Raw genomic sequence first — 26,370 nt, forward strand, 5'->3', positions numbered from 1 at the left:
TATTTTTCACATCCTTGACATAGGAATCATTGAAAAACCTCTGATCGCTTATACACAATTTCAGGTCCAGTCTTGGAACTTATTTTTTCTGAATATAGCTATTATGATTTACTTCATTCGATAGGTGTGGATACTGCTGAAGAGCAGATTTCTGCCGCATTAGTTAAGATGTGGTCAATCCACGTGGATGATTTAGTTCCTGTTTTGTTTGTAAATACTATGGTAGGTTGACTGAGCCAGAACCAGATTGCAGGCATCAGTTACAGATTGAAGCTTATTTTTGAATGGACAGCTTGATGACAACCAGTCAATATTTAGGTCACCAAGAAAATATACCTCTGTTGATATTATTATCGACCGTTTCAACAGTCGAAATACAAACTTTTAGCACTCAGTGGTCTATTCACTTCCTACGAGAATAGACTTTAGGTAAGGCAGATGAACCTGTTGCCATATTACTTAAAGCATTCCACATGGATGCTGGCCCATATTGACTCATGCTTCCCACAGTTGGCTGGATTTCCTTTGTGTGGTGGACCATTCATGACAAGGCTTAAAAATCCTTCTTTAATCTGTTTCCTCCCCTTCACCTACAGTGATTGAAGTGGATTTAACAAGTGACATCAATAGGAGGATCATGGCTTTCACCTGGTCAGTCTGTCATAGAAAGAGTTTAAAAAATAATCATTGTTTTGTACACTCTGTGTATATAGCAACACCACCTGCAGTTGCATTTCAATATTTCCTGTATATATATTTTTAAATGTTACCTTTATTTGACTAGGCAAGTCAGTTAACAATTTTTTATTTACAATGACCGCATAAGAACAGTGGGTTAACTGCCTTGTTCAGGGGCAGCAAAACAGATTGTTACCTTGTCAGCTTGGAGATTTGATCCAGCAACCTTTCAGTTACTGGCCCAACACTCTAACCACTAGGCTACTTGACATGGGCAGTCAATCCGGAACATTTCAAGAACTTTGAACGTTTCTTCAAGTGCAGTTAAGAGCAGCTGCACCATCAAGTACATCCTGACTGGTTGCATCACTGCCTAGTAATGGCAACTACTCTGCCTTCGACCACAAGGCACTACAGAGGGCAGTGTGTACGACCCAGTACATCACATGCTACCTGCCATCGAGGACCTCTATACCAGGCAGTGTCAGAAAAGCCCTTAAGATTGTCTGACTCCAGCCACCCTAGTCATAGTCTGTTCTTTCTGCTACCGCACGGCAAGCGGTTTAGGTCCAAAATACATCTTAATAGCTTCTACCCCCAAGCCATAAGACACCTGAACAGCTACTCAAATGGCTACTCAGCCAAATGGCTGCCCCCCCTCTTTTTCTTTTTTTTTTTACACTGCTGCTACTCTGTTTATTATCTATGCATAGTCACTTTAACTCTACCTACATACTGCCTCAACTAACCGGTGCCCCTGCAGATTGACTCTGTACGGGTACCCCCTGTATATAGCCTCGCTATTATTATTTTACTGCTGCTCTTCATTTGTTACTGTTTTTAAAAATATATATTTTTTTTTTCACTTTACACTTTTTTTTCTTAACTGCATTGTTAGTTAAGGGCTTGTAAGTAAGCATTTCACTGTAAGATCTGTACCTGTTATATTTGTCGCATGTGACAATTTTTTTGTTGAAAAACCATGAAGTACTATGATGAAACTGGCTCTCATGAGGACCGCCACAGGAAAGGAAGACCCAGAGTTACCTGTGCTGCAGGGGATAAGTTCATTAGAGTTAACTGCACCTCCCCAATGGCAGCCCAAAGAAATGCTTCAGAGTTTTGGTTCCAGCCGCCTTGTCTAGGTGAATGGATGATCTCCGCATTTGTGGTTCCCAACGTGAAGCATGGAGGAGGAGGTGTTGTGGTATTTGGGGGGGGGGGGGTTTATAAAATCCCCTATAGGATTAATTTTATGGAGGAAAAACGAATGTAACCTTTTCCATGTTACCGCTAGGTTTTATGGGTATTACGACTCATACTGGGGTACTCTGAGATGAGAACATGATAAAAAAAATTGCTCAGTCATTGCAAGAAAGTGCTGAACATGTTGGCTCGCTATTTAAGAAGAAGATGGAGAACAAAACTATAGGATGAAAAATACCTGAGTTTTGGCCCAGGTACATTTACACTAGAAATGTAGCATACGCTCGTATCCAGAATGACATGCGTTAATCTAAAGATAGTTAGGTGGGACAACCACATCACAGGCATAGAAAGTACATTTTTCCTCAAGGTAGCAATCAGTAGAGCCCGAGCTGGGGGCTTGATGGCACAAGCTTGGAGCCCAGCCAACATTGAGTTGCAGTAGTCCAGACGGGAGAAAACAAGTGCCTGGATTGGGACCTGTGTGAAGTTGGGTCGTACTCTACGGATGTTGTCAAGCATGAACCTGCAGGAGCGGGTCACTGCTTTGATGTTTACAGAGAAGGACAGGGTGTTGTCCAGGGTCACGCCAAGGTTCTTTGCACTCTGGGAGGGCGACACTGTGGAGTTGTCTACCGTGACAGAGAGGTCTTTGAGTGGGCAGGCCTTCCCTGGGAGCAGTTCAGTCTTGTTGAGCTTGACGTGGTGCCCTGGGGGACATCAGTAGTGAGAGTATGTGGTGCAGACGCATCCTCTCTATGTCATCTGGTAGGAGCGGCCTGCCAGGTAGGATGCAATCCAAGAGCATGCAGAGTCTGAGACGTCCAGTCCTGAGAGGGTGGAGAGGAGGATTTGATGGTTCAAGGTGTCAAAGGCACCGGATAGATCTAGGAGGATGAGAACAGAGGAGAGTGAGTCAGCTTTGGCAGTGAGGAGAGCTTCCGTGACACAGCAGTCTCAGTTGATTGACACAGTCTTGAAGCCTGACTGGTTAGGTACAGACGACTAGCTCTAACACTAGGTGTACATAGCAAATCGATAATTGGAGTCAAGTATCTGAATAATATTGCAGTATGTAACTATAAAAAATAAAAATAAAAATTTCTCCCATCACTGCAAAGGATGCAGAAAATGTATTGTGACAGGTGTTTGTGCCAGACAATACCACTTGGAAAAGGCAAAGATGGCTTTTTCACTGTATAGCCAGTCTTCAGTCTATAGCTAAGGTTTAGACCACATTGTCCGCTAATGCTTTTCCAGCGTCTGGAACAGACAAATGTCCCCATAGACTCCCAGACAAGTTTAGCTTGATGGACAATGTGATGGACAAAATGTCAACATAATTGGTTTACTCCCACCCCCTGGTCGTCTATGTAGTCGTAGAAAACGGGGGACTCAGGTGTCTAGCTCGCCTCCTCCCCATTCCTCTAATCTAATTCCACCTTCCTCTCCCAAAGATCTCCTTGCCAGCCTGATGATTGGCCCTTGACTAATTTGGGGTGCGATTTGAATTTAATGGAAAGCATAGTCAGGGATTGGGTGGAGAAGGTAAGAGGCTGCAGCTCGATTTTTCAGCTCTGCAAACGAAAACAAGGACTTAGATTCAATAAACCGTGCATGAATGTGGACGATGGTACTTTCAGGTACATCGAGGAATGAGCTGCTCCCTTGTCTTTTTGTGATTCCTTTTATCATATAGCTGGGCACAAGATTTTTGTCACAAGACATATGCCTTTTTATCAGTCAATTTGATTAGAACATAGATTGTTGCATCACAGTATGAGAGCTTTTTGTACATTTACCAAATGTCAGATATGAGCTATATGCACTATTTTCTAGATTTTTGTACTTTTTTCCCCCCACATTTTCAAGACATTTTCTGAAGACTGGTCATGTTGTAGATATTATATAATCTGTCTCCTGCTGTATACAGTTGCACACATTTTGATATGAATCTCCCAGTATCAGATGAACCATTTTTTATGTAGTTTTCCTATCAGCCCAGTGACCAAAGGGATACTTCAGGAATTTGGCAATGAGGTCCTTTGTCTAATTCCCCAGAGTCAGATGAAATCGTGGATACCATTTGTATGCCTTTGTGTCCAGTATGAAGGAAGTTAGAGGTAGTTTCGCTAGCCACTGCTAACTAGCATTAGCATAATTGATGGAAGTCTATGGGTATCTGCTAGCAGTGTGTTAGTTGGAGCGTGCCTGCTTTTTTTTATGTATACTATTGTACAGGAAGGTACTTAGCCCTCACTTTGCCCTGTTTTTTTCCCCCTAGTCGTCTCTGCACCACCTGTGAAAATCCAAGCGGAGCTTTACACCCTGTACCCTGGAGACCGACTGGAGCTGAAATGTAGCACTGAGTCAGTCAACTGGACCAAGGACGACACATTGGTGGTGGATGGGGAGCACACACGTTTACGAGACGGCCAACTGGAGATCGAGGGGGTGGAGCCGGCTGACTCGGGCCTGTACACCTGCGTCGCCTTTGGCAACCACAGCTCCTACTTCTCTGTCAATGTCACAGGTAAGGTTAAATATACAAAGCCACAACTGAGCACTCAAATCACTGGTCCCGTAGAGAGAAACAATTAAAGGTATATCAATGCAGGGAAGCCAAAGTCCTATGACATATTTGTCCTCTTTTCCTATTCACCAGTTGATATCCTGGCATCCTCTGAAGATGAAGAAGAGGAGGATGAGTCTTCCTCAGAGGAGGCAAAGCTGTCTAGCAGTCAAAAGCTTTTGCGTAAGTGTCTCATCCTCCTAGTCCTACTACCTGTCGCCATTGCTGTTTCCTTGAAATGGTAGAACAAAGCTTGGACCAGATTCTGCTCCTGTTAATGTCTTAGGGCTTTGTTATGTTAAGCTTAACTCATTTAGTTATTTACAGTCTCAGCTACAGTTCATGTGTGATTCACCTATTAGGCATGTTTGCTGTTCATCTAAGAGTGATTTGTCCACAGTTGTGATTGAGGAACAATAGCAGCCCACAGTGGTGGTTACACTTGAGTAAGACATGTCACGCTAGTGACTCAGCTCGGCCCATTCCAGACGTCCCCTGATTTAGTGTTTGAGTCTACGGTGCATTATAAAGCCAGTCAATCGTGGTCAGCTGGCATCTGGTGATTGCCTTGGGCCCACGGGGAAGTAAGCAGCTAGCGTGGCGGGCACCCCTTATGATGATGACCTTGGGGCCCCAGGAGACTAGTCAATCCTATATTGGTGTTTAGTTTTTTGATAGTTTTTTTTTTAAGGGGAAATGGTCTTGACTTTTTGTGGTTTTATGAAATACTCCTTAGCCTGATGGAAACTACTTGCACACATAATTGATGTCAACTTTTGTCAGAAGAGGTGTTTAACTTTTCTGTCTTTCTCTCCCTTGTTCTTCAGCAATGGCCCCTCAGTGGGCTCAGCCAGAGAAGATGGAAAAAAAGTTGCATGCTGTCCCAGCCAGTAAGACTGTCAAGTTCCGCTGCCAGGCCAGTGGGAACCCTACCCCAACACTCAAGTGGTTCAAGAACGGCAAGGAGTTCAAGAGGGATCAGCGCATCGGGGGCTTCAAGGTAACCCCCTCCCTGAATTCACCCCTTGGTACTAGACTGCCCAAAGACCATACTGTAGATTGATCGTAATTGAATATCCCCAAACTCCTTGACCATGAGTGCAGGTGTGATGGTGGTATCATCACTTTTAGATCACCAACCCCCACCCCACAGCATTAGAGGCCTGTTAGATAGGTGTGAAACTAGCTCCTGCTTTCCTCTAACTGGGGAACAATGCAAGGTGAAATCCAATGCCACAAAGGGATGATTGTGCCACAAAAGCATTCCTCGAGGATAGCAATTTTAGCCCTCCTTAAGAGGCAGGATACACCTGGCTGTCCTCATTTTAATGCATCTGGGTAACTGCTGTTTACTGCATTTGTTTTCCGTCAAGATATATCTGCGTATAGCAAAACCAACTTCTCAAAAAGGAAACTCAATGTAATTTGTTTTTCATAGAAGAGACAGGATAAATCCATTAAACATCCAATTAAGTTTATTTTTTTATTTGATGCCTGTTGACAAACTACATGTCTGATTCAATTGACATCAGGCAGTTTTCCTTCCATCTCTGTGTTGGGGGGCTAGTCAGAGGAAGTGAGACCGTGTAAACAGTTCACAGTAATGGGCGTGGTGGTGATGAGTCCGTTTACTTATCTTTTCCCTGATGCAGATAGCATCTGTATACTGTGTTCTTGGCTTTTAAAGTTGACCATATCTGCAATGCAGCGTGGACGGTTGTGTTGGCTTGCGACAGCCTCACGTGGTGTAAGATGTCTTGGGATGTTGTAGGGGGCCAGGGTCCTGTTCATCTGCTCTTCCCATCAAGGTGTTGTCCAGTCTTGTCCTCGGCAGGCCCCCCCCAGCTGGGACACATTAAGGAGTTTCCTATCAGCTCTCCCCCGCCCAGCTTTACCATCTGGCTGCTGTTTTTTCAGTCAAGGTCTAGATGGGAGGCTGGGGATGTCTATGAACGGGGCTCGTCAAGCACCCCGCGCTTTGGTTTTATGACCACGGCTGCATTGTTCATATAGTCTTAATGTATGGAGACGGCAGGAGGAAATAATGCAGACCACATGTATTAACCCAAGCACAACACATCTGGCCAGAAGCAGCTGTAGAACCCCAGTACATTTTAGCTAAATGAGAGAAAGCGTAATGCAGGGTCTGCGTGTTTGATGTTGCCATTGTCTGAGAGATTTGTTCAAGTTTAATCACACACTACCGGTCTTGGCAGATTTATGGAAGAACAATTATAACTTGGAATATAGAGAACAGGATTTAGCCTTAGATGTACATGGGCTGTAACCTGACTGTAGTCAACCATAGTTTTTCCCGGAACAGGTTGTGACACACAAGTCATGTAACCACCAAAAATCAGTTTCCCAGCCTATGTTTCCAATAGTGCATTAATGTACTATTCCTCAAGCAATGGACCACAATAGTTTTATACAGCATGGGAAATAGTATCCTGATAGTTACTCCTCCTTCCCATGGGATTTTTTTTTCTTCTTTTGATCTGGATTTCATTAGACATCATTGAACTCGTTAGTTATTTATACAAAATGGGGAAATATTAACTAGCAGAATTAAATGTGCTCTTGAGGGGTTATGTAAATCCCAATGTCAGAGAAAATAATCATTCAAGAAATGAACTTGTGAATCAGGCTGGCTTTACTGCCTTTTTTTATAATCTAAACAAGTCTCTCGCGTTTTATAGTATTGATAGGATGTCTTCTGAAAGTATGGGGCTTTGGGGATTTATTTAAGTCTTAGTGCTTTGGTCGGACCAGCTGTCATCAAGTGCCTTCCATACTTTCTCCTCTGACAAAATATTTAACCTTCCTCTTCTCCAATTTGTAGGTTCGAGAACACATGTGGACCATAATCATGGAGTCTGTAGTGCCATCCGACAAGGGAAACTACACCTGTGTCGTAGAAAACCAACATGGAAGCATTAACCACACTTACCAGCTGGATGTTGTTGGTGAGTCTCTTCTCGGGGCCGTTGTATAGGTGAAATTTCTTGTTAAGCATCCCCAAGCCTAACCCATTCCCCTGGTTTAATCATCGATTGGATATCCATGTAGCCTAAGTGTGTTGTTTGTTCAATATAGCTAATGGTTTCCAATACTAGGCCCTAGTAATTGAAGTAATGGTGTCCCTTTTTCCAAGGAGAGTCACATGGTCTTTTAAATTAGTCTCTCTTTTCTTTTTTTCTTTTTTCTTTTTTTAAATGAACCTTGTTTGCGTTGTGGCTCTGTCGATGGAGCTGTGTAAAAGGGTGAAATGAATATTCCCCCCTGGACCTGCCCTGTGACTTACTCACGCTCCATTGGTTCTATAAATCAAAGCTCCACCACAGACAGTGGTGTCTCCTGGGATATTTGTGGCTGGGCCCGGGGTTGGCGTGACTTCACTCCCCAACCTTGATCAGCTGTGAGATCATTTTGGAGACTGAGTGTAATTCTACAAAATGTGTGCAAAGCACCACACTGATCTCTGTATCAGGAAAGCAACCGAAGCCTGACAAGTTGTTTCCCTGCCAGATGCTGGGCTCATTAGTACGGTTGGGGGAGTTATCAGTCATCAAAAGGGCGCCCAGAGAACATTTCTTTCAGGGCAGCGGCTTCAAACTTGTCTGCAAGCTTGTGTTTCCAGTCATTTGGACCAAATGGCAACAATTATACAGGCGACAGGGTAGTAGGGGAACAGTTATATCCCTGGCTGTAAAGCTTACCATATTTAAGTAGTGAAATGACATGAGATCAGGGTAACCTTGTAACCTGGCATAGATCAGGCTCTACTGACAGAGCTGTCCTCTTCCTGTTGCCTGTTACTCTCCTAGTTCAGCCACTCCTCAATCCCTATTCATTACTGGAATGTACAAGAAACGTCATCAAATCACCAAGCAGTTTTTTCGTCAATGATAATCCATTGTTGTTTTTACCAAGGTATTTCTGTTGCAATAACCACTAGGATTTTCAACAAGTATGTGGTTGACATGTCTTCTTATGTGGTTGACGTGTGTCTGTGTCGCAGAGCGTTCCCCCCACAGACCCATACTGCAGGCGGGACTGCCAGCCAATAACACTGCGGTGGTGGGCAGTGATGTGGAGTTTGAGTGTAAGGTGTTCAGCGACCCCCAGCCTCACATCCAGTGGCTGAAGCACATCGAGGTCAATGGAAGCCGCGTGGGCCCTGATGGCTTACCCTACGTCCGTGTCCTCAAGGTAGGGGTTCGCAGTGCACGGACTGAGTCCACCAGACTGTACACACCACATGGCTGCAAGTATTATTTTCAGTCTGGAACAAAAGGTGATAAAATGTAGGTTATGGGTGCGTTCGTAAATTCACTCTGGCTATCTACTCCAGATTTCAAAGCACTCTCGTCTGACTGTGCCAGAGCGCAGAATAACTGATGAATTTACGAACACGGAACACCAGTTGAATATGACCGGTGTCGGTAAACGCAGGCAAAATTATTTTATTAAATTGTTGCCAGCAGCACAGTTAGTCACCAACGGCTATAGATAACATGACAACATCCTAATCAGCTCCGCTAGGGCGCTTTGAACACTTCAAGATCAAAACACTCAGAATTTAGGAACAGACAATCTGCCAACATTCTGTATTTACGAATGCCCAGAGCGCACTCCAGGGTGAATTTACGAACACACCCTAAGTAAGAGATGGCAACCCATGTAATACTTGGAGAATACAGCCAAACCGTATTAGATTTTAATTAAATCTAGTTTATCATTTTCATTGTATCAGTTTCATTGTGTCTTCTCTATTCTATCAATTCAAGGTTGTCTGACAAAGGCTGGAAAATACACTGCTCAAAAAAACAAAGGGAACACTAAAATAACACATCCTAGATCTGAATGAATGAAATATTCTTCTTAAATACATTTTTCTTTACATAGTTGTATGTGCTGACAACAAAATCACACATAAATTATCAATGGAAATCAAATTTATCAACCCATGGGGGTCTGGATTTGGACTCTCACTCAAAATTAAAGTGGAAAACCACACTACAGGCTGATCCAACTTTGATGTAATGTCCTTAAAACAAATCAAAATGAGGCTCAGTAGTGTGTGTGGGCTCCACGTGCCTGTATGACCTCCCTACAATGCCTGGGCATGCTTCTGATGAGGTGGCGGATGGTCTCCTGAGGGATCTCCTCCCAGACCTGGACTAAAGCATCCGCCAACTCCTGGACAGTCTGTGGTGCATGGAGCGAGACATGATGTGCTCAATTGGATTCAGGTCTGGGGAACGGGCGGGCCAGTCCATAGCATCAATGCCTTCCTCTTGCAGGAACTGCTGACACACTCCAGCCACATGAGGTCTAGCATTGTCTTGCATTAGGAGGAACCCAGGGCAAACCGCACCAGCATATGGTCTCACAAGGGGTCTGAGGATCTCATCTCGTTACCTAATGGCAGTCCGGCTACCTCTGGCGAGCACATGGAGGGCTGTGCGGCCCCCCAAAGAAATGCCACCCCACACCATGACTGACCCACTGCCAAACCGGTCATGCTGGAGGATGTTGCAGGCAGCAGAACGTTCTCCACGGCGTCTCCAGACTCTGTCACGTCTGTCACATGTGCTCAGTGTGAACCTGCTTTCATCTGTGAAGAGCACAGGGCGCCAGTGGCGAATTTGCCATTCTTGGTGTTCTCTGGCAAATGCCAAACATCCTGCACGGTGTTGGGCTGTAAGCACAACCCCCACCTGTGGACGTCGGGCCCTCATACCACCCTCGTGGAGTCTGTTTCTGACCGTTTGAGCAGACACATGCACATTTGTGGCCTGCTGGAGCTCATTTTGCAGGGTTCTGGCAGTGCTCCTCCTGCTCCTCCTTGCACAAAGGCGGAGGTAGCGGTAATGCTGCTGGTTTGTTGCCCTCCTATGGCCTCCTCCATGTCTCCTGATGTACTGGCCTTTCTCCTGGTAGCGCCTCCATGCTCTGGACACTACGCTGACAGACACAGCAAACCTTCTTGCCACAGCTCGCATTGATGTGCCATCCTGGATGAGCTGCACTACCTGAGCCACTTGTGTGGGTTGTAGACTCCGTCTCATGCTACCACTAGAGTGAAAGCACCGCCAGCTTTCAAAAGTGACCAAAACATCAGCCAGGAAGCATAGGAACTGAGAAGTGGTCTGTGGTCACCACCTGCAGAACCACTCCTTTATTGGGGGTGTCTTGCTAATTGCCTATAATTTCCACCTGTTGTCTATTCCATTTGCACAACAGCATGTGAAATTTATTGTCAATCGGTGTTGCTTCCTTAGTGAACAGTTTGATTTCACAGAAGTGTGATTGACTTGGAGTTACATTATGTTGTTTAAGTGTTCCCTTTATTTTTTTGAGCAGTGTAGTATCCCTCTCCTAGGATATGATCCCTCTATGTCAGAGGTAGTTTCCTGTGTCCTGTTGTGTAAAACTCTATGCTTGACAGAGGAAAGTCCACACTAACAAATGATTGTGATCTCATTCAACAGAGACAACTGCTTTTTGACCCCTCAATCTGATTTAAATGTTTGTTACAACCTCATTGACTTGTTGCACGTGACTTGTTTTTGTTTGCAGCACTCTGGGGTTAATAGCTCGGACACTCAGGTGTTGACCCTCTACAATGTCACTGAGGAGGAGAGCGGGGAGTATATATGTAAAGTGTCCAATTATATAGGCGAGGCCAATCAGTCAGCCTGGCTGACCGTCATCAGGCATGAGGCCCAAGGTAACCGCCCCATGTAGCAGCAGTAGCTCAGAGCACACAGAGATCCTCAGCCAGGGGCAGAGCACACAGAGAGCCTCAGCCAGGGGCTGTTAGGACCACCTGGAGACGTAGGGACTTATTTAGGGACAACCTCAGCTGTTTCTTTCCTCCCTCGCTCCCTCCCTCTATCCCGCCTCGGTGCTCCTGACTGTAAATGACTCTATGGAAAATTCCCAGCAGAGCGGTTGAATGTGTTTAGTCTTCGTTTATGTTGGACTGCTTTCTCTTCCCTGCCCCATGCCTCTCCTGTGCCATCCAAATAAGGGCTTCTCCTACCATCCACTGCTATTACTTTCACTCCCTCGCCCTTCAAAGTCTTATGCTCCTATTACTGCCTTGTTTTTCCCCCCACTGCTTTTCATCTGTCTTACTCAGCCGTTCCATCTTTCGATGAGCTCCTTTTTTTTTCTTGTGGATTTGTTGTATGGTGAAGTGTGTGTGGTCTTGAGTGAGTGTGCTCTGCTGAGGGGTTTTCCATGTAGCTCATCTCTTGCATGTAGAGATGAGTCTATAGGGTATGGGATGTCCGTCCCTGCTTCTCCTCAAATGGTGATGGTACAGTGAAGGTGTTCAGTGCTGTGGTGCGGTCTCTACCTAACTAGCTCCTCCACTAACTGACTGGAGGGCTGATTCTGTCAGCGCCCTCTAATGGCAGTGTGGATTTTTACTCTTGGTAGGGGGGATGGTGTTGGACTGAGGGGGGATGAACACCCCAGCCACCCTCTGTCCTGTCCCCTCCACTACCAGAAGTTTTCCTCTTTTCAGAATCTTTTACTCATGCCTCCCTTTTCCCTCTGGGCCTCTTGTCGGGTCTGCTTCCATTGTTCTTTTCTAGACTGCTGGCCTTAACACCACGGACAAGGAAATGGAAATCCTCCAACTGAGGAATGTGTCTTTTGATGACGCTGGGGAGTATACCTGCTTGGCGGGCAATTCTATCGGGTTATCTCATCACTCTGCATGGTTGTCCGTTGTTAAAGGTATCAATGGTTCTCTCCTCTGATCTCTACTTCATCCTTTCTTTCCTCCTCCCCTTTGGCCTGGTCATCCGCTTTTCACATTTCTCTGAATATGGTCTCTGTAGACCCTACTTCAGTGAACAATGTAAATGTGTGTGGAAGCCAGGCCAAGTTGTGCTACTAACCTTCACCCTCACCCTGTAAGCCATGTTCCAGGCCCATCCAACCTTTCTGGATGGGACAGTATGGTCCATGTTGAGAAATGTTTCCCCTCTGTCTTCTGTTTTATGGAATAACAGAATGCCAAACACCCTATCTGACCCATAGAAAGTGACCTCAACTGACAACCCTTGAATAGTAAAGTTCAAGTGTTTATACCCTCAATATTGGAAAGTAGAATAAAAATGAATTACTACAATTAACATTATTTGGCCAATTTCATAAATTATTTGTCATTTTTCCATGTTGTTTCAAATGATTAACTTTACAATGCACTTCTACTTTATTGCTTTAAGATGAAGTTTCACATTGAAAAGGGGTTGTTTGGCAGTACTGTTGGTGTTTTACTCAGACCTATGTCTCTCCCATTCTGGTTTCAATATGGTGTTTACATTTGATTATGTGTAAGGCTAATGTTTTCTGACATGCACTGCAAATGACATATATCCCTGATGTCATTTCCTGCTGTGAGGACAAAGCCTGCTCTTAAGGCTAGCGTTGATAATTGGCCCACTGTAGTGGACGGCTCATTCCTCAGGGTTGGAATTTGTCCAATTATCAAGCTGCTTGTCATTCAGCCTCTAGACACAAGGGCAGCTCACTTGTGTTGCTGGTGTTGGTATCATTCTGGTGTTATTTTGGAAAGCGAGGTAAAAAAGAAACGTCTAATATGATGATTTGAATCTATATGACAAAATATTACAACACTGTTCTGAATTGGAGATAAGTAAATTTTTGATTAAACAAATGTTATATTTTGTGTCTAGTCTACTTCAATACCTAGGTGGTTTGCTCCTTATCATGAGTCAATGTCAAATTTTGTAATTACAAGAAAATCATAATGAAAATTGTTTGTACCAACAACCACCACACAAGCCATTTAAAACTGGGTTTTTATGCAGAACCACCATTTTATGTGCCCTAAGGAAGTCAGAATGGGACATTTTACTTTAGACAAATAATTTAACTAAACTTACTATTGAACATGTTTAAAATGTGTGTCGGTGTTCAATGGCATGTTTTTTTGTTGTTGCCTGTGTGATATATGTTCTCCTTAAAAACAGAGCCTTTGCGCACAAATAAATACATTAAAGTTAGTATATTTTAATGTACATCCGGTTTAATGCTCATCAGTTTGCAAAAGGCTCTGTGTAATATATTTGGGTTAACTTGGCTGTTGAGAATATAGCTGCGGGTCACACTGCAAAAGAATGTGGAGTGAAACCCTATGCCTGAAAGAAGTGATTATGGTGCCGCAATAGGAGTTTGTGCTCTGCGCTTTGTGCCAGTGGTGTCAAGGGCTCTGTTTTTCTGTACATGTCAGCTAAGTGGTCTTAGTGAACGTATCAGGGTGATTGTGTGTGTTATACATGCCTGTGTGTGGTGAAAGTGTGATTGGTATTTGAGAATGCATGGACCTCTGTAGTTGCAATTTGACCCAGTGTGGCTGACCTCCTGCCACCTATCCTATCGCGTTGCCCTCATCCAGCAGTCCCCCCTTCTCCACCACCCAACCAAACCTACCTGGAAGTGCTGATCTACTGTGTGGGCTTCTTCCTCATTGCTGTCATGGTGGCCGTGGCCATCATCTTAAAGATGCGCAGCTCGTCCAAGAAGAGTGACTTCAGCAGTCAGCTGGCTGTCCACAAGCTGGCTAAAAGCATCCCCCTGCGCAGACAGGTAACAGAAAGTAGATAGGGGGTTTGAAATCTTTATACCTTTTCTTGCTCTTTGTAGTATTCTCATCCCATTTAGTGTAATCTTTATGGCATCTTCAAATTTGTTTAACTTATTATTTTCAAATGGAAGTGTTCATTATATTGTGAAAATTAAAAAAAACATTAATTCCTTGAGCTTCTGGTTCCCCAAAGAGCCCATGGGCTGAAACAGGTTGGTGTGAGTAGAGGGCAGGTGTTCGTTCCATCCTGCTCTCTGCTTCCACTGGAATCAATTAGTTGTGACATTGTGTCTCCAGACTTATTTCAGTAACATTTTGGGGGTTTACTTTTACTTTCTGTCCACACTGGACATCTTTCTGTCTGTTGTTCCTTTCCTGGCTCCACTATGAGAGAGTAACAGCAGGCTTCTGTATTCCAGGTGTCAGTGGACTCTAGCTCCTCCCTCCACTCCGGGGTGATGTTGGTGCGGCCCTCCCGCCTCTCATCCAGTGGCTCTCCTATGCTGTCTGGGGTCTCTGAGTACGAGTTGCCCCAGGATCCACGCTGGGAGCTGCCCAGAGACCGGTACCCAGATGACTGGAACACACCTATCAAATACAGACATCACATAACACACCTTTGAATGGGAAAATTGCCTGTCTGTCACAATCCTCTCAAATTTGTTTGTTTCTTCCTCACCCTTTGACCCACTCAGACTGGTGCTGGGGAAACCCTTGGGAGAAGGCTGCTTTGGCCAGGTGGTGATGGGAGAGGCTGTAGGGATGGACAAAGAGAAGCCAAACAGGATCACCAAAGTGGCCGTGAAGATGCTCAAATGTAAGTCGTTTTTTCCCCCTCCATAAACCATATCGAACCTGTGATTTGGGCACATGGCTGGGTCTCCTGTACTGCATGTTGGGAAGTTATTTAAAGTTATTTATTTAAAAGGAGTTTGAAAGCCACAACCATAATTACAAGATGGGAGGAGAGTTTTACTCAGAGCCATGATGCACAGACATAAGAGGCATCTGCTACGGGCTCCTGGCCGCTGTAAATGGGAGACCAGAGTAAAAATGTATGAGAACCCCCTGACTTGGGATATGTGACTGTGTTAATAAAACTGTGATGAGTGGGGGTGGGAATGTAGGAAAATAACTATTTATCTCCAGACTGACCCCACCCACCCACTACCTGAATGTCCCTCTGGAAGTAGACTGTACGTAGCCTTTTGCGTATAGGTGGTGCCTTCGAAACATTTTTAAATAGTAATGTAAATGTACTTTGAAATCATTTTGTGAAGCATAATCTACTTCGTTTTTTACAAACTTGGATTGTTTTACTGTACATGGGAATTCTTTATTATTTGCAAATCATAGCGGTTTCAGGATTGAGTGAATTTTATGAGTAAAACCAAATGGAATTTCTTTCCTCCCCTCAGCTGATGCTACAGAGAAAGACCTGTCAGATCTGATCTCCGAGATGGAGATGATGAAGATCATTGGGAAGCACAAGAACATCATTAACCTGCTGGGAGCCTGTACCCAGGATGGTAGGTCTCACACTGGCACAGACCCCCCTTCCCTTCAAATCTTTCATTCAAAAATGCTGAAAACCTGTTTAATTTTGAGAAAAATGTGGTGTTTTGAGACCCTTGCATTGTTCAGTTGTTTAACAGCATGTTCAGATCAGCATGCAGAAATGTGTCCAATGTTATGAGTAAGGGATTCTGACACCTAACTTCCGAGCTTTCAGTTTGAGATGACCACAGCTGCTGCCAGGGTTGCCATATCTTTCAAATCTTCACTGACAAGCCCTGGCACCATGCACTGTGTTCTGACCCTGCTGTGAACATTGCAGAGCTTTCTGTCCTCGACACAAGGCTGGTTTTTGTTCCACCTCGTCCCTTGAGAAGTTCTAGTAGAAGTTACTGTAGGAATCTGGTAGCATTGCACAGATTATTCCCACTGGCTTGGTTTGAAATACAAACTCACATTTTTGGCAAACTGTTTTCAAGTCAATGCATTTACTATAGATAGTGATGTAGATTTTGTTTAAACACTTGAGTACACGTGTTAACAGACATATAGATTATTTTTCTTGTTCTTTATTTACATTTTGTAGAGTCCTAATTCTGTGATTTTGATGTTTTTTTTCCCCCTGACCACAAAATGGCTGTCCAGAATACACCATTAGTCTTCTCTCTCTTGTCTCTGTGTGTGTGACATGTTAGGAGAAAGATGCAGCTGTTGGTTATAATTCAGAGCTTAACTCTCACTATGACCCTTCTACCCCTCAATGAAATCCTTCCTCACCGCTTGAAATGCCATTTTGCTCCTATCAGTATGTCTTGTGTCAGATGTCACAAAGTTATTCTAAATGCCACATCCTCTAGTGGTGTTGAATAGTGAGTGACGCTTGTCTCCCCCGCCCTCCCCAGGTCCTCTCTATGTTATTGTGGAGTATGCCTCCAAGGGAAACCTCCGGGAGTACCTGAGAGCTCGGCGTCCACCAGGCATGGAGTACTGCTACAACCCTGACCAGGTGCCCATAGAGAACATGTCTATCAAAGACCTGGTGTCCTGTGCCTACCAGGTGGCCCGCGGCATGGAGTACCTGTCCTCTAAGAAGGTAACATCAGGATCCGACTCTACGTACATCAGCACAGTTGAGTATAGTACAGTAAAGATGCAGTGTATGTGCTGGGCCAGCTAGACCTAGTTCTTATGTGTCTGTACAGTGTATCCACAGAGACCTGGCTGCACGCAACGTACTGGTGACTGAGGACAATGTGATGAAGATTGCAGACTTTGGCCTGGCCAGAGATATCCACCATATTGATTACTATAAGAAGACCACCAATGTGAGTGTGCTGCTATTACATTACCTACCTCAGCCATGCCAATTCATGTGAGAATTGCTTCCCCTTACCTTATTCCATCTCCTTTGTAAATAAGCCAATTTACACTAGCATTTAACCCACAGGGTCGTTTGCCAGTCAAGTGGATGGCCCCAGAAGCTCTATTTGACCGGATATACACGCACCAAAGTGATGTGTGAGTATGGAATAGATGCACCTTTACTATGACCTGTGTGTTGACTGACGGGTTTGTTCATCTGACTCTGCAGATGGTCTTTCGGGGTGCTGCTGTGGGAGATCTTCACACTGGGGGGCTCGCCGTACCCGGGGGTTCCTGTGGAGGAATTGTTCAAGCTGCTGAAGGAGGGCCACCGCATGGACAAGCCCTCCACCTGCACCCATGAACTGTAAGCCTCCTTCCTCAGTGTTTTATCATTAGAATGGATACTATGGGATTATCCCAGAGCTCAGGGACGCTGCAGCAAAGATATTGTCCCAGAGCTCAGGGACGCCACAGCAAAGATATTGTCCCAGAGCTCAGGGACGCAGCATTAAAGATACTGTTTCAGAGCTCAGGGACGCCGCAGTAAAGATATTGACCCAGAGCTCAGGGACGCAGCAGTAAAGATACTGTCCCAGAGCTCAGGGACGCAGCAGTAAAGATACTGTCCCAGAGCTCAGGGACGCAGCAGTAAAGATACTGTCCCAGAGCTCAGGTACGCAGCAGTAAAGATACTTTCCCAGAGCTCAGGGACGCAGCAGTAAAGATACTGTCCCAGAACTCAGGGACGCAGCCGTAAAGATACTGTCCCAGAGCTCAGGGAAGCAGCAGTAAAGATACTGTCCCAGAGCTCAGGGACGCAGCAGTAAAGATACTGTCCCAGAACTCAGGGACGCAGCAGTAAAGATACTGTCCCAGAGCTCAGGGACGCAGCAGTAAAGATACTGTCCCAGAACTCAGGGACGCAGCCGTAAAGATACTGTCCCAGAGCTCAGGGAAGCAGCAGTAAAGATACTGTCCCAGAGCTCAGGGACGCAGCAGTAAAGATACTGTCCCAGAGCTCAGGGACGCAGCAGTAAAGATACTGTCCCAGAGCTCAGGGACGCAGCAGTAAAGATACTGTCCCAGAGCTCAGGGACGCAGCAGTAAAGATATTGACACAAGCCAGCAGCAGAATTATCTACCTTTCCCGCTCTCCTTCTCTCCCGCTCTATTTTCTACATTTCTCCCCCCTCCCAAAGATACATGATGATGAGGGACTGCTGGCATGCTGTTCCCTCTCACCGGCCCACGTTCAAACAGCTGGTGGAAGACCTGGACCGCACCCTGGCCATGACATCCAACCAGGTGTGTCCCCACATTTGAGCACACCTCAGCAGTTCACACAGTCAACAGAGTGTTACTGTCAGGAGTAAATGCAAAATGTTAATGTGTTTACTTCACATTTAAGCCACTTGTCTGTATGTGGGTGTAAAAGTAATGATATGACTGTTCTGGCCAGTGTCTAATCTTCTCTCATAAATGCCATCTGTGTGTGTTTGCAGGAGTACTTGGAGCTGTCTGTGCCTCTGGACCAGTATTCCCCCAGCTACCCTGACACACGCAGCTCCACCTGCTCCTCAGGCGAGGACTCTGTCTTCTCCCACGATGCTGGTGCTGAGGAGCCCTGCCTGCCAAAGTTCCCTCCCCACTCCGACGGGGTGGCCATCAAGAAGCGCTGATACCTCACTCCTCTCAAATACCAAATATTCCTTTTCCTGTGTTCTCCTCTGCACAACTGGCCTGGTATGGATATTTCCCACCCTCCCAGAGACTAGGTAACACACCAGTGGAGATTGTGACGGGCTTACTTCGGAAATGTTTAAACCGACCGGTAGGGCATCAAGAACTCAAGGCAGTTTGCTGGCTCGTGGTTGAGGTGGAAATGTTTTCAGGGCACTTTGTATTGCTGGGATTTTCTTTCTGTTTGTGTCAAACAGTGCAGGAGAAAGAAACACTCACTAATTTCTCTACTCTGAGCATTCCACTGAACAAGGGAAACAGACAGGATTGAATTGAAAGGATTATGAAATGGATGGATCAGAGTTAGAATTATGTCTGTTGTATTTGTTAATCAATAATAAATGACCAATTCCAGAGAATATATTACCAAGGGACATTCATACATTGTATACACTATATATACAAAAGTATGTGGGCATGCTTTTAAATGAGTGGATTCGGCCATTTCATCCACATCTGTTGCTGTCCGGTGTATAAAATCGAGCACACAGCCATGTAATCTTCATAGACAAACATCAGCAGTAGAATGGCCTTACTGAAGAGCTCAGTGACTTTCAACGTGGCACCGTCATAGGATGCCACCTTTCCAATAAGTCAGTTTATCACATTTCTGACCTGCTAGAGTGGCCCCGGTCAACTCTAAGTGCTGTTATTGTAAAGTGGAAATGTCTAGGAGCAACAACTGCACAGCCGTGAAGTGGTAGAACGCACAAGCTCACAGAAGGGGAGTGCTGAAGTGTGTAAAAATCCTCGGTCCTTGGTTGCAACACTCACTATCAAGTTCCAAACTGCCCCTGGAAGCAACGTCAGCACAATAACTGTTTGTCGGGAGCTTCATGAAATGGGTTTCCATGGCCGAGCAGCCGCACTCAAGCCTAAGCTCAACATGCGCAATGCCAAGCATCTGCTGGAGTGGTGTAAAGCTCGCCCCCATTGGACTCTGGAGCAGTGGAAACGCGTTCTTTGGAGTGATGAATCACGATTCACATCTGGCAGTCCGGTGGACTAATCTGGGTTTGGCGGATGCCAGAAGAACGCTATCTGCCCCAATGCATAGTGCCAACTGTAAAGCTTGGTGGAGGAGGAATAATGGTCTGGGCTGTTTTTCATGGTTCGGGCTAGGCCCCTTAGTTCCAGTGAAGGAAATATTAACGCTACAGCATACAAACATTCTACACTATTCTGTGCTTCCAACTTTGTTGCAACAGTTTGGGGAAGGCTCTTTCCTGTTTCAGCATGACAATGCCCCTGTGCACAAAGCGAGGTCCATACAGGAATTCGTTTGTCAAGATCGTTGTGGAAGAACTTGACTGGCCTGCACAGAACCCTGACCTCAACCCCATCGAACACCTTTGGAATGAATTGGAATGTCGACTGCGAGCCAGGCCTAATCGCCCAACATCAGTGCCTGACTTTACTAATGCTCTTGTGGCTGAATGGACGCAAGTCTCCGCAGCAATGTTCCAACATGTAGTGCAATGTCTTCCAAGAAGAGTGGACGCTATTATAGCAGCAAAGGGGGGAACAACTGCATATTCATGCCCTTGATTTTGGAATGAGATGTTCGACGAGCAGCTGTCCACATACTTTTGGTTATGTGGTGTATGTTGGGTCAGTGGTCAGTTATTCTTTCAAACTAGTATGTCCTTGTAAATACAGCTAGGCATTAATAAGAATATATATATATTTACACTGTTCTTGTTTATATTACCATATTTGTTTTGTTTTTGTACAAGGATGCTAATGTTTGATCCATTTCAGTATAATCCATAGGGGAGTTTGCTACATGAAATTACTTTTAAATTGTATTGAATATTACGTGGCCAGTTTTTGCTGTCCCAATTCTGTGTCAGCTTTGCTTTTTTTTCCTTTAATCAATCAGCCGCTTAACCATTAGTGGAAACATTCTACGTATATTTTTATTTTCAAGTACAAATGTTTTTCATGTCAACCTGCAATACAGCGTTATTCTTAGCTCCACGTCCCAGCAATGTTCTCTCACTGAAATCCATGCTGTAGTAGTTTGTGCCTGTGTGAGGGTGTCCGTCTTTTATGTACCTCTTCTCATTGATGATCGGTCGTTTATTTTAAGTATGATCACAGCTGTACATTTTTCTAGTTAACCATGCTTAAAATAAAAACAGAATGATATGCTTCAGAAAACACCATGCACTTTCATTGTGCATGCCTGCCATGTAATGAACTGATCCCCTCCATGCTTCTACCAGGAGACCCATTTGTTTTCAGAGCTCGTGTCATTGTAAAAGTTAATTCAAATAAAATGCTATTGAAAAACTCTTAATTTAAAGCTCAGTTTGAAAGAACTTAATAAACGGGTCTGTAAATATCTTGATTTTGTTGTTTGTGATATACATCGTGTTTACAGAGCGAGAGCGATAGTCACTTCAATCTCCTCCCCATTTAGCTCAGGTTACTGGGGGTGATTAAATATGATAATGTGCTGCTGACACCAGAAGAAATGTCCACTAGTGCAGAGAGCCATGGGCAGCTGTAAACATGTCATTTATTGCAGTGTGAATGGCTTGGTTTGGCTGGCTCTCCAGCTCCATCCGTCAGCCTCCACCGACCCTGATATCTGCCTCTGGCTTCCTGCCATGGACTGATGCATCACCTGGATTGCTGTTTCCACGCAACAGGCTTAAACCAGTCACACAGAGGCACAATTCCTGTTCCCTGTTGAGAGCTAGCTTTTACTGCTGGGGTCAATAGATCTAGCCTTTAGTACCTACTGTATATCATTGCTAAAGGGGAAAGGATGCAAGAACGAGTTGGGGTTTTGATTCTGTGAGAGCTATTTCATCCTTCAGGCCAGTGTACTTGAACTGAAATATGAATGGTCACTAAGGACTAGTACTGGAGAGGGGATTAAGTGAAAGTTCCAAATGGCCCTATTATCAGAAAAGGCTTTTCCAGGGACATTGCCTCTCATCAGTCCTTAACCAGGAAATGAGAAGCCACCTCTGTTCCCTTCCTGGATTCTGAGGCCAATGATGTCACTTGAATGTTGATTTATTTTGGGTGGAATTGTATTAATCCCTGGGAACGTGTACCAATAAAATGACTTCCGTGTGCTGTGGCTGTGACCATCAAGGGCTCCATATGGAAATAAAATGGACCCCTGGAACCTTGGTTTATAGCCGGCTAATGGTGCATCGCTAAGAAGGCAGATGCAATTAAGTAGATGGTATTATCACTTCTGACAGATGGTCCAGGAAGAGTTGGGTGGGGCAAAGTTAATTAGTTAGTGTTCAGTACAGCAACAGTGATATGATCAGGGCTCTACTAATAGTTTCATACTGGCTTGGGGTGCAATAATATTGTGAAAAGATTAGATGCTTTTGAAAAACTAGATTACTTCTAGGATTACTTTTAAATTCAGAAAGGATATTTGCGAAAGCAATCTGACACCTTTTCAGTTTTCTGAATATCTTTCAAATCCGTATGGTAAAAAGGTCGTAAATGTAAGTTTGTTCTGCCTGAGCGAGTCTGACCACAAGTCAGAGACATCTAACACACCAAATGCGTTTGATGGATTGTGGGAAAAGAGCAGGAATAGGCTTTTGTTGGCTACACGAAGGGGTATACCAAATGCAGCGTTTGGAATACATTTTTCACATGCAAATAGCACTTCTGTAGTGCTCAAAGCATGCCATTCCATGAGAGTAGCATTTATTTTTCAACTCCAAGCAATGAGACCAATAAGTCCTCCATGACAACAAAATCATCAACAGCAGAGTAGGTTAAAGGCTAATACAGTGGGGCAAAAAAGTATTTAGTCAGCCACCAATTGTGCAAGTTCTCCCACTTAAAAAGATGAGGCCTGTAATTTTCATCGTAGGTACACTTCAACTATGACAGACAAAATGAGAAAAAAAATCCAGAAAACCAAATTGTAGGATTTTTAATGAATTTATTTGCAAATTATGGTGGAAAATAAGTATTTGGTCAATAACAAAAGTTTATCTCAATACTTTGTTATATACCCTTTGTTGGCAATGACAGAGGTCAAACGTTTTCTGTAAGTCTTCACAAGGTTTTCACACACTGTTGCTGGTATTTTGGCCCATTCCTCCATGCAGATCTCCTCTAGAGCAGTGATGTTTTGGGGCTGTTGCTGGGTAACACAGACTTTCAACTCCCTCCAAAGATTTTCTATGGGGTTGAGATCTGGAGACTGGCTAGGTCACTCCAGGACCTTGACATGCTTCTTACAAAGCCACTCTTTCTTTGCCTGAGCGGTGTGTTTGGGATCATTGTCATGCTGAAAGACCCAGCCACGTTTCATCTTCAATGCCCTTGCTGATGGTAGGCTTTGTTACTTTGGTCCCAGCTCTCTGCAGGTCATTCACTAGGTCCCCCCGTGTGGTTCTGGGATTTTTGCTCACCGTTCTTGTGATCATTTTGACCCAACGGGGTGAGATCTTGCGTGGAGCCCCAGATTGAGGGAGATTATCAGTGGTCTTGTATGTCTTCCATTTCCTAATAATTGCTCCCACAGTTGATTTCTACAAACCAAGCTGCTTACCTATTGCAGATTCAGTCTTCCCAGCCTGGTGCAGGTCTACAATTTTGTTTCTGGTGTCCTTTGACAGCTCTTTGGTCTTGGCCATAGTGGAGTTTGGAGTGTGACTGTTTGAGGTTGTGGACAGGTGTCTTTTATACTGATAACAAGTTCAAACAGGTGCCATTAATACAGGTAACGAGTGGAGGACAGAGGAGCCTCTTAAAGAAGAAGTTACAGGTCTGTGAGAGCCAGAAATCTTGCTTGTTTGTAGGTGACCAAATACCTATTTTCCACCATAATTTGCAAATAAATTCATAAAAAATCCTACAATGTGATTTTCTGGATTTTATTTCTCATTTTGTCTGTCATAGTTGAAGTGTATCTATGATGAAAATTACAAGCCTCTCTCGTCTTTTTAAGTGGGAGAACTTGCACAATTGGTGGCTGACTAAATACTTTTTTGCCCCACTGTAAGTCCTTAGTTTATGGGTTACGCTAATCTATATTTACATATTTCCAAGTCATATTCTTGAAGATCAAGGGGTATTCAATTAATTGTAATGACTGGAAATCTGACAGACTTTGGTTTTTAATGTAATGATAATACGATTAGGTTATATCTGTAGGAGAAGGTAATGGGTTAAAAGAAGCCTACAAAACCTACATATAAACTGAAATGCAACATCCATTTATGGCCAGCTATGTAAACTCAAACATTAATTTATCTTGCAATAGATGTAATTTTCTTGGTAATATTCATTTGTGTCTTCTTCTAATGCCTCTTAAAGGGCAACTCCACCACTTTTCAACCTCATTTTAAAAACTGATTTTCAAACACTATTACCAGTTTTGAAAATCACAGATTTTCTTACTTTTAATCCTAACCTGTGATGTCACAGAGAAGCATGTTTTAGGACCTTTTTTCTTATATTTTCACATGTAGACACTGGTATTGTGCTGGAGATAATGAATATGATGTTGAAAAGTGGCGGAATTGCTCTTTAAGGGGAAAGTAATCTAAAAGTAACAAAGTAATACGATTACATTTCTGAGTTTGGGTAATCCAAAAGTTGTATTAATTATTACAATTTTGTACAGGTAACTAGTAACTGTACTGGATTACAATAAAGAAACCTACCCAACCCTGCTGAACGGCATGGTCTTGCTGATTATGCTGGCGGAACAGCATGGTCGAGCTGGCAAAACCACGCCCATCATTATCATATTTCCCAGAATGCTCTATTCTAGTTACGTTTTTCTTTATTGTTTCAACACCTGTCTGTTTGCGTGTTGATTGATTAATTAATCTTATGCTACACAAAGATAAATAACTAATCGTGTTACTAATCCAATCTGTTAGTTGGACTTATTGCACTCTGTTACTGAAATGATTGCTCCAGTTTAGGTAGTCTCTTTTATTTGTCTTTCTAACCCTGCCAGTCATTCTGAATGCAGATTGTGGGTGAATAAAAGTTTCAACTGTTGGATATCCCCACTTTCTGGATTCCAATAGGAATTAAACATAAATTTGCAAGCCTGCATAATGTCACTTGCAGGCCTGGTAATAATGGCCCCGGAGAAGAAGGCAGACGTTTATGTGTCCCCAATCAATTTTGTTTTTTAGTTTGTTCATTAGTGTTTTTTGTAAAACAAAAAATTACTTATTTTGTACGTAATGTTGCCACTACCGTCTCTAATGACTTCTGCTCTTTAATTCTTATTCTTATTTGTATTTTTTTTAAACTGCATTGTTAGTTAGGGGCTCGTAAGTAAGCATTTACTGGTGACCAGTTTATGTTGGTATGCTGTTAACCAGCATATGCTGGTCACCAGTGTCCAAAACACAGCAAAGGCTGGTCACCAGCAGAACCAGCAGTAGTCACCAGCATATGTTGGTCTATGCAGTTTTTTTCACTGTGGAGTCTTTGAGACTGAGAAAACAAGCAAGAGTGTGAGAAATAACAGTCAATTATGAGTCTTCATTTAAAGTCCGGGAAATATTTGTTTAAATAACTGCTTTAGCCTCAAGAAAATATCTGATTTAAGATGCGTAATGATTCCACACAGTGCTGGTTTAGTCATTGGTGTTTTAACACTGACCATGACTGTGGGGACTCAGATGAATGGATTTATTTTCTTGTTCATTTAAGTTGTCTTGATTTATTGAAGTTTGGGCTCCTTGTCTCTGTGTTCTTTCAAGCTACAGAAACCCTCCATTATTGTCCACAATTTGTGGCCTGTCAGGACTGACAGATGACCTGCTCTTCACCTTGCAGATTCCCCACGGAGGTGACGCATTGTCAATCAGCCATCATTACTCAGCTTCAATTGAGAGTGGGGCTTGGGAAGGTGGCGGGGGAAACTTGCTTACTAAAGCCTCCACCAGAGAGAGGAGTGGTGACATCAGCCTGTTGTTGTGCGCCTCTGGCTGTTTCATTGCAATTGAGACAATTATTTATGGGAACAAGGGAGGAGAAAAGTGGAGGGGGTTGTCATTGCACATGAGGGGTAGAAGGGAACAAAAGGGAATGGGACAATGCAGGGGCTCATGAATATCAATTGGGCCAGCTTCCATCTGCTATGTGTTGTGGAGGAGACTGAGGCCTGTCTCCTGTCTTAAAGGCAGAGTTCCTACCCACAGAATGAGGGCCCTGCCTAGAGCGAGGGGGGCACTGCCCATAGTGAAGTGGGCAGTGTCCAGAGCGAGGGGGGCACTGCCCATAGTGAAGTAGGCAGTGTCCAGAGCGAGGGGGGCACTGCCCATAGTGAAGTAGGCTGTGTCCAGAGCAAGGGGGGCACTGGCACTTTCCAGAGTGTGGGGGCACTGTGCTGTCAGAGCTGTTAGAGCTCTTCAACAGCCACTAAGACCATGTCACCTATAATGAGCTGTAACCAACACAGACGAATCAAAATAACCATTTTGAAGCACAAACAAGGGAGAAAAATGTGGGCTGTGAATTACTCAGTAATGTTTTTAATCCTAAAATAACGTCAGAAATTATATATTTTACTTTGTCTGGTGTGTTGTTTCTCCATCCTCTTTATTGAGGGTTAGGAGTTGATGATCGTCTGGGTTTTTATCCGACTGTGGCCATTGTGGTTTTTGGGTGTAGTTCAGTTCTTGCAACATAGTTTGCA

The 26,370-nt window shown here is 44.0% G+C and overlaps 1 protein-coding gene across 9 annotated transcripts in view; it reads left to right on the plus strand.

The window, feature by feature from the left end:
* The window catches only part of LOC118393173 (fibroblast growth factor receptor 1-A-like), a 47,969-nt gene extending 26,909 nt beyond the window's left edge, over positions 1–21,060 (plus strand). For 4 of the 9 annotated variants that reach the window (XM_035785568.2, XM_035785565.2, XM_035785564.2 and 1 more), the window contains 16 exons: positions 4,169–4,417; positions 4,550–4,639; positions 5,284–5,456; positions 7,299–7,422; positions 8,478–8,668; positions 11,042–11,192; positions 13,899–14,095; positions 14,507–14,652; positions 14,783–14,904; positions 15,506–15,616; positions 16,505–16,731; positions 16,805–16,927; positions 17,050–17,120; positions 17,194–17,331; positions 18,167–18,272; positions 18,470–21,060. In XM_035785568.2, the coding sequence (XP_035641461.1) occupies positions 4,169–4,417; positions 4,550–4,639; positions 5,284–5,456; positions 7,299–7,422; positions 8,478–8,668; positions 11,042–11,192; positions 13,899–14,095; positions 14,507–14,652; positions 14,783–14,904; positions 15,506–15,616; positions 16,505–16,731; positions 16,805–16,927; positions 17,050–17,120; positions 17,194–17,331; positions 18,167–18,272; positions 18,470–18,646 (2,396 nt within the window). In that variant the 3' untranslated portion in view covers positions 18,647–21,060. Of the gene's footprint in view, positions 1–4,168; positions 4,418–4,549; positions 4,640–5,283; positions 5,457–7,298; positions 7,423–8,477; positions 8,669–11,041; positions 11,193–12,066; positions 12,212–13,898; positions 14,096–14,506; positions 14,653–14,782; positions 14,905–15,505; positions 15,617–16,504; positions 16,732–16,804; positions 16,928–17,049; positions 17,121–17,193; positions 17,332–18,166; positions 18,273–18,469 lie in introns of all 9 variants that reach the window. The other 5 variants (XM_035785573.2, XM_035785571.2, XM_035785574.2 and 2 more) reach the window with 5 other exon arrangements.
* Positions 21,061–26,370: the final 5,310 nt, after the last annotated feature.

The sequence above is a fragment of the Oncorhynchus keta genome, chromosome 14, assembly GCF_023373465.1.
Source record: "Oncorhynchus keta strain PuntledgeMale-10-30-2019 chromosome 14, Oket_V2, whole genome shotgun sequence".
Taxonomy (NCBI): domain Eukaryota; kingdom Metazoa; phylum Chordata; class Actinopteri; order Salmoniformes; family Salmonidae; genus Oncorhynchus; species Oncorhynchus keta.